We start from the raw sequence: 8,587 nt of genomic DNA, 5'->3' as shown, positions 1-8,587 counted from the left end.
GCCAGCCTCGTCGGGGGACAGGCCCGAGTCTTAGCGGCCAGACTGAGGCGGGAGCTCTGGCTACGCCCCCGCAAAGGACTGAGGGAAGAGGACCACATGGGAAGGATGGAATGGGGACGACGAGGAAGGTGGTACCTGCCCTCCTTCTTTTTAAATAATCTTTTGATTAATTTTTCAAAGGCTGGGGGACTTTCTGTCTGCTTGTAAACTTCCCAAAGTACCTACTTGAGTTTTGTGCACGTTGGACGTCCCCAGGACCTAGTTATGTATTAAATGTAGTAGAAGAGCGGGTGATCAGGAGGGGATAGAGGAGAGGAATTGGAGAAAGGGGGAGAAGAGGGACCGTTTAGCGATTTTCTTTTCTTTTAGACTTTTCCTCCTGACCTCCATAGTTAGAAATACATTTGATGTTGTGCCCCGGTACCGCCTACATACTGTGTAACAGAAATAGATGTTTCATGAAGCAGTGCTTATTCTAACCACTTGGGATATGTTCGGAGCTTTTCTTTAATACATTCCATTAAAAATGCCGGTCGTGATCTACGGAATTGATCTTCTGACCCACTAATAGGTCACCACCAACATTTTGAAAAAACACTGGGTTTGAGCAAAATCATTCTTTCACTGAAATATGTATGTTTTCTTCCAAGCTCCTGATTGCAGCAGGGTTACATTCTGGGCCTCCTGGAGTTCACAGTTTAGTGAGAGATTTAAAAAAAAAAAGTAAACAAAGTAGCAATACAATTTGACATTGATGCCACGGGACCAGAGGAGAGCCACCAAAACCCTGGATTCGGGTGAGGGTTTTCAGGGAAGGCTTTCTGGGGAGCCAGGACAAAACAGTTAAAATGATTCATTCTGGGGAAACTCAGAGCCTGTTATAGATCCTCCTGGCCTTCCAACTCTCAATTATTCATTAGAACTGAGATGTCTCACAATGGTTCTCAAAAGATTTTCCATAGTGGGTAGTCTTTTGTGCATTAATATTTATTACTAATATTTATTACTATATTTACTGTTTTCTTTTCTGATACCTATTAGTTTCTTTATATGTGATCATCCTCCTTGAGATTTCCTCAAAAACTAGATTTGGCCTCATGTTTGGTGTATGTATATATTTAAATGGTTACTGGGAACTGGTAGGGGTTTTTGGTCCCTCTTCAAAACGGTATTGGATCAAAACAGTTTGTGAATTCTACTCAGATCAGGTAATGACTTAATTTTTGAGTGTGAAATCCCAACATCCTTCTGCATCCCCCTCTGTGAGTCTCTTAGGACTATGACATTTTGTGATGGTGTTTGGGGGAACAATATAAACCGTATAAACCATCCTTTCCCATGTAGTGCTATTGGAAAGAGATAATGACATCTCTGTAGCTACCTATAATACCTGAGTAAGATAAGAATTAGAAAGTTCCTAAGGCTCAATGAAGTGATCTTTTCAGGGTTACATAGCTAATTATGAACAAAGCAATAATTTGAATACCTAATTGCCTTGAAAAGCCTATTTTTTTCCTTAGCTGCCTTCCCATAGGGCAAATGAAAGAAGTAGTGATTGAATAACTTGTTTCTCTCTCTTCTTCCTCCGGTTTTATGGGTACTTATTTGGATTACCAACAGAGAAATTAAGAGTTCACTATTTGGGGTAACATTGCTTCCCTTGCATGAGAACACTGGAGGTTCATGGAAAAACTGGACCAAAGAAAATTCAATTATCTTAATACTATAAGATAAGGATTGTCAGTAGTGGGAAAGTGTGGGACAGGGTGTGGGATTGGCAGTAGCGGGATTCTGCCAGGGAGTGGGGAGGGGGCACACCTCATCAATAAGGGTACCTGCATTATGAGCATTTGTATACTTAACCCTGAATTGTATCTCACATCTTTAAAATAAAAAATTTAAAAGAAAAAGAAAAAATACAGAAAATTCAAAGTGACTTATATAGACCCTCCCCATGAATATCCTGATGATGCTAATAAGGAAATGCAATACTGTTCTGTTTTTGTGTGTGGAGAAAAGCCCTCAGTTGGGGACTAGGCCATGAGGTGTTAACCAGAGGGAGTATTGCATAAATCGTATCATGTCATTTCCAGGGAATAGACGTCCACTTTAGGACAGCAGGAATGTCAGTGATATATTTGATGACTGCCTTCCTTGTGGTTGTGTACTTCTTACTTTATACTAGTATGTGAATAATACGTGTTCAATTTAGTTGATTTCATAGATCAAACTAGAATGAAGTCTGAGGAGTAAGACTGAATTAAGGTGGAAGAAGGAGGGCTTAAACATTGCCAGAGTGGAGGTGAAACTGTCCTGAGACAAGGGGTTTACATGGATAAATTATTTAAAAGTGTTTGAAGTTCAGGCAACATAGTCAAAGTTATAAAATAGAAACCATTTTGTATTTGCAGGTACCGGTGCTGTGTTTACATTTGGAAAAACTAAATTTGCTGAAAATATGCCCAGTAAATTCTGGTTTAAAAATGATGTACCTACACATCTTTCATGTGGAGATGAACATACTGCTATTGTTACAGGTTAGTATAATCCTACATGAACACAGTGATACTTAGAGATGTGCTATGTTTTAAACATGTTGAAAATATAAAGAAAACATTTTTACTTTGTCAGAAAATTCTTCTCAAATTGAGTCATCAATAGAGTCTTTTACATTTTAAGTTTCTTTAGTATATTTAAGTATGGTTTTCTATATACACACCATATTTGAAATACATCTATTTCAATATAATTGAAAACTGTACTGTGTAATTTTAGAAACTGTTTTATACCTGATTGATTCTTGCTGTATGAAGATGGACAAGGTAACCTGTTTCAACAGAGAAAAACAATGACATTTTAAAAATTCAACTTTTTATTGCTTTGTTATGACCTCATCTGACATTATTTTTAAAATCTTTCAATTTATTATTTCTTTTTCCCTCCCACCAGAAAATAATAAACTTTACGTGTTTGGCAGTAACAACTGGGGTCAGTTAGGATTAGGAACAAAGGCAACTGTCTACAAGCCAACATGTGTTAAAGGTTTGGGATCTTTTCTATTTTATCACTTTAAATACTTAGCAGACTACATAAAGTACTTTTATATTGGTTGTATGGTTCTTTAATGTTAGAAATAATAAATCTTTAGTTCTTTATTTTCTGACATTTGCTCAAATAGTATTAGCATTTAACTTATCTTTTATATGATATTCAGAACAACTTTTATGTGTTAAGGTCTAAAAATCACATTGATTTTAAACCCAGGGACCACAAAGAAAGTAATCAATCTACAGTATTGCATTTGAATATCCTTTTTTCGGGTGGGGGGCTTGTATGTAAAACTACTTAAATATTATTGTTATTGTGTATACAGATAAAAAGTTATTCTGTGTTAGAATTTTGAGCTGTGTCTCATTTAGTAGAGTTTTGAACATTCTAGTTCTATTTGTTTGCTGGGTTTATAAAACATACTTATATAGTAAGTACCATGTATAGTAAGTAGTAAAGAAAACATTGAGACTAGGGTTTCATTAGTACTAGTGTAAAAGAACAACAGAACAAAATATTTGAAATAAAAATATTTGAAATATTTTCTGCTTCAGGAAATATTGGCTGTATAATACCCTTACAAAACTTTCTCGCTGTTATATACAAAACCTCTGTTTGGAAATAACCTATGAATATTGATTAAACTTGAAAGGGCGATGGAGATTCCTTGAGATGTGATAAGAGCAGTATTCTTTATCTTCCTGGCCAAATTTTAAATTTCAGCTCAAAATTTTAGTGTAGCTTGCTATTTATAGGTGTTGTTATGGGACTTTTAAAGCATTCCATATGGTCAAAAAGTCTTTTGTGAGCACAGTCTACTAAACACTTAGGGGGTATTCACAGTGACCATGCTTCTTACTCTCAAATGTCTTATCTAATAGGTCAGCTAATAGGACTGTCTAGACCAGCAGTTCCCAAACTTTTTGGCATCAGAGACCAGTTTTGTGGAAGACAGTTTTTCCACAGACCAGGTGGGGGAGGGAGTTGGGGGGTACAGGGATCATCAGGAGTTAGATTCTTATAAGTACACAACGTAGATCCCTCACATGTGCAGTTCACAATAGGGTTTGCACTCCTGTGAGAATCTAATGCTGCTGCTGATCTGACAGGAGGCAGAGCTCCACTTGCCCGCCACTCACCTCCTACTGTGTGGCCTTGTTCCTAACAGTCCACAGACTAGTACTGGTCCACGGCCCTGGAGACTGGGGCTCCCTGGTATAGACTGTAAGATCCTTGAAACCAAGGACTCTATCTTAGTCATCTTTTTGCAGTCTCTATGCTAAGAACTTAGGAGATGTCCTCGAAATGTTTTTGAACATGTAGAGGAGTGAATGAATAACTTTCACATAGATGTATGCCTCTGAATATCAGTCTTACAGTTTTTCCTTGAGTGGTAAAAAGTGAGCTTACCAATGATGATAGCAGGTTAGGTAATGGATCAGGTTGGTGAGGAGAATGCAGTGGATCTCAGCACATATTAATTCTCTGTGGAGTTTTTAAAAATGTATAGATACCTAGGTTCTACTTTAGACCCATTGCCTTAGATTCTCCAGGGATGGGGCTAAGCTTTTCAAAGCTCCTCTGGTTATGTCACACAACTAGTTCTGAAAACCTCTGGTTTAGTGAGTAAGAGCGTTGACTTTGGAATCAGGCCTGCTTTTAAATCTCAGTTCTATCATTTGGTAACCATTTGACCTGAAATGTTGATCATTTTAATTAACAAAGTATCTTAATTGTCACATTTTTTTATTCTTAGCTCTCAAACCTGAAAAAGTGAAATTTGCTGCCTGTGGGAGGAACCACACCCTAGTTTCGACAGGTATAGTACTTGACCTGTATGATTTCCTGCCAGATTTTGAGAATGGAGGTCTTGCTCCAAGTAGCTTCTTTTCTCAGATTATATCAAGAAACTAATTAATCTTAAATTAAACTAATTTAATCTTCATAACAACTCTATGAAGTAGATACTATTATTATCTCAATTTTATAGATGAGGAGAATGAGACACAGAGAGAGTAAATACGGCTTGTGAAAGGTCCCACAGCTGGTAAGTGGCAAGCCAGAATTTGCACCCAGCCAGTCAGGCTCTGGAGTCTTTCCTCCTAAACACAGTGCTATATTTTGCTAGGGAGTTAAAATAATTATACAGCATAGAATCATCATATTTCTAATTATATTCTTCTTGGATTTGCCTCATTTTACTTATTTGGACTATTATATCATCTTTAATGGGTACAGAAGTCAAAATTAATGAGCCATGTCTCTTTTTAAATAGTTTGATTTGGATTTTAAATAAATTCGAAAGTTGCTTTTCCTCATTTTTACTCTGAATTTATAAAGTTCTATATTATCAAAAAAATACATTCTATGCATCCTGTGCATTTCAGTAGCTAAACTCTAGAATGATTTATAAAATCTCATAAATATGTATGGTGTTGCTTGCTTTATTTCTGACAGTGAAATGAAGTTATTCACCGAATAGTAAGTAATGATAGCTTTTAACTTTCTTTACTGCTAATAGAGGAAATAGCTGGTATACCCTGACCTATCTTATAAAGAAGCTGACTACAGTATATTGATATTTTCTTTTCCATGTGCAGAAGAAGGCATTGTATATTCAACTGGAGGAAATAATGAAGGGCAGTTGGGACTTGGTGATATTGAAGAGAGAAATACTTTTCATCCAATTAGATTTTTTACATCCCAGCATAAGATTAAACAGCTCTCTGCTGGATCTAATACTTCAGCTGCCCTAACTGGTGAGACTCGTTTCCATTTAAGTCTGGGATGCATGCCTTTCCTTTAGACCAGGATATACCAACTCAGTTGAAGACAGCATGGCTGCCTCGTTTTCTTTCGTTGACTATCTTTGTGCTTTCAGAAGACGTTACAAATATAACTTTAAATCTTGACATATATTGCAATTTTATTTTTATTTAGTGTTAGATGTAAATGTACATTTAGAAGGTAATTGGTAAATAAATTCTAGCTATGGTGTCCATCTACTCCTTTAAACGTACTTAAATATTATCTTCATTGTGTGCTCTGAAAGTTATACTTGCAGCTTTAACTGAAGTTGCTAGCAGAATATCCAAAGAAATCTGTTGCAACATATGCTGTTAAATACGGTTTGTAACTGTTATTGCATCTCTCTGCTCTCCCTCTCAAAAGCCCATATGAGAAATTTCCAAATTTATGACCACTTTTGTGCCTAACCCTGAATTGTACTCCACATCTTAAAAAAAAAAATTGGAGCCAAGGTCAGCTTGATCTCACTGAAACTGCTGGTCAGCTGCTTTGTTCCAAGCAGGAGACAGTGTAACTGTCATGTTGCTATGACTGTCATGAATGAGTCAAATCTGGAGCTATGTCCCTTAAATTTTATCAGCCTTATAGTTAGCATTTTGACATCTTTCTTTCAGTTCTTATTTTCGGTTATCATTACATTTGCCTTATTATAAACCGCTTCAAAAATTTTAATTAATTATAAGATATGTCTTGACATTCCTTTCTAAAATATTTCTCCTGGATTAAATTTTTCTGACATCAGAACCCTTATCAGGAATGATATAACTTGACCTATTTTTGAAATGCTACACATGATACTATATCCTCATTTTCTGAAGCTAGACTGTGTTTTCAGGTGTAAATTATAAGGAAAAAATAGTGAAATGCATTTATTTCTTTTCTCTTTTTAAGTCATCATTTCCACAATGCTCTCAAGAGCAAAGTCTTTCAGGCCCCTTTGACCTGGAAATGTCTAGTGAGATCTGACTCTCACTTTAGTTGCAGGTAGACTATGTGGAAGGAAGAGAACATTTCTGTTTAGAGACATTAATATAAGAAAAGTCTATTGGCAACCCCCTCAGGTTCCCTCCCACTGTGGGAGTTTTTCATCCTCTCAATAAATCCTGCTTTCAAAAAAAAAAGGTGATTATAGAAAAGGGCATCATTCTGTCTTTGCTATTGAGATAACATACGGACGTGACTTAAAGTGATTTACAGTTAGACTGTTCTCCTGTTCTTTATCATCATCATAGCATTTCACAATAGAAATTAAACTCTTAAATGACTAGCTGGTATAAATGTCTTAGTAGTATTTTTCTGTCAAGAAACATACCTTTTCTAAATTTAAAAAAATGGTCTGTTGCAAGTATAATAGCTTGAGACCCTCGCTGCCTTTTAAAACCTTCTCTCCCTTGTGTTTTCTTTATAGAGGATGGAAAACTTTTCATGTGGGGTGACAATTCTGAAGGACAAATTGGTTTGAATGGTATAGTTAATACATTTGTTCCTCAGCAAGTGAACGTTGGAAAACCTATCTCTTGGATCTCTTGTGGATATTACCATTCAGCTTTTGTAACAAGTAAGAAACAACATTTTGGATTCATCATGTTACCTCTATGTTATTACTAAATTAATAATGAAATGAGATAGCATACTCTGTGGTTCTGTAGAAATAATGCCATGGGTTATCCATTTAATAAAATTATTATGGTCTGTTTTAGGTCACAGTATTTCTCTATTTCTATAATGAGAGGTTGTAATTTCAAACGCCCTCTGACATGTTAACTTTTTAAGTGTCTATTAGGTCTATTAGAAAAACAAAATTGATATGTTAGAAATCCTTTTAAATTTTGGTTCTCAAACTTCTTAGTTTGAAGTTTGGTTCCCAAACTTTAATGAGACCTATGGAGCCGGGCTTGGTGGCTCAGCCTGTAATCCCACGCTTTGGGAGACTGAGATAAGTGGATTGCCTGAACCCGCGGGTTCAAGCCCCACCTGGGCAACTTGGTGAGACCACATCTCTACAATAAATCAAAAAATTAGCAGGGTGCATGAGCCTGTAGTTCCAGCTACTTGGAAGGCTGACGCGGAAGGATCACTGGAGCCCAGCAGGTCGAGGCTGTGGTGGCCAGGAGCGGCCACTGCACTCTAGTCTGGGCGACAGAGTGAGACTCCAACTCAAAAAAAAAAGACCTATAGGCCACTTTCCTTTGGACCCACTTACCTCTATACTTTAACGTACTCTACTGTTTTTATCTTGATATATTTTTTTATTGTTTCCATAAGTGAGTCATAGACTTTTGTTGTAGGAGCCGGGAAGAAGACTAGATGGAAAAGGAAGAGAGCTCAGTACGAGATATGTTTTCCTTTGGTAGGACTTTTATCAGCATACCCAATTTCTCTCTTTCCTGAACCCAGTGGCAACCGTTTCTTAATCAACATATTTGACTAAGAAAATATTAATCAAAATTAATATTTTCTTAATATTTTCTGTGGTTGGTATAGTTTATACTCATTTTGTTTATATATCTACATCTATACAAGTAATAGTAGGAGAAGTATTATTATGGCTTTCCATCAAATTGATGACTTCTTTCTTTGAGTTGGGGATCTCACTCTGTCACCCATGCTGGAGTGCAGTAGCATGATCACAGCTTACTGCAGCCTCAAACTCCTGGGCTCAAGTGATCCTCCTACCTCAGTCACCCAAGTAGATGGAATTAGAGGCATGTGCCACCATACATCTGTATAA

General features: G+C 36.6%; 1 protein-coding gene across 1 annotated transcript; it reads left to right on the top strand.

Annotated features, from left to right (window-relative positions):
- Positions 1–2,418: 2,418 nt before the first annotated feature.
- LOC103275102 (X-linked retinitis pigmentosa GTPase regulator-like) lies at positions 2,419–7,480 on the top strand. The gene is made up of 5 exons (XM_021705894.1): positions 2,419–2,537; positions 2,950–3,042; positions 4,805–4,867; positions 5,649–5,807; positions 7,265–7,480. The coding sequence occupies exons 1-5, from the start codon at positions 2,459–2,461 to the stop codon at positions 7,462–7,464; spliced, it is 594 nt and encodes a 197-aa protein (XP_021561569.1). The 5' UTR covers positions 2,419–2,458; the 3' UTR covers positions 7,465–7,480.
- The last annotated feature ends 1,107 nt before the right edge of the window (positions 7,481–8,587 follow it).

Source organism: Carlito syrichta, unplaced genomic scaffold (genome assembly GCF_000164805.1).
Source record: "Carlito syrichta isolate Samal-C Ts95f unplaced genomic scaffold, Tarsius_syrichta-2.0.1 Scaffold115581, whole genome shotgun sequence".
In the NCBI taxonomy this organism is placed as follows: Eukaryota; Metazoa; Chordata; class Mammalia; order Primates; family Tarsiidae; genus Carlito; species Carlito syrichta.
The sequence above is the reverse complement of the archived record's forward strand: the minus strand, read 5'-3'. Positions and strand labels throughout refer to the sequence as shown.

What these genes read in the sequence shown, in the direction of transcription:
- LOC103275102 (XM_021705894.1), top strand. Translation starts at nt 2,459, where the DNA reads ATGCCCAGTAAATTCTGGTTTAAAAATGATGTACCTACACATCTTTCA. An exon ending in ACATACTGCTATTGTTACAG is followed by an intron (nt 2,538 to 2,949) that starts GTTAGTATAATC and finishes CCCTCCCACCAG; the next exon opens with AAAATAATAAACTTTACGTG. An exon ending in CCACACCCTAGTTTCGACAG is followed by an intron (nt 4,868 to 5,648) that starts GTATAGTACTTG and finishes TTCCATGTGCAG; the next exon opens with AAGAAGGCATTGTATATTCA.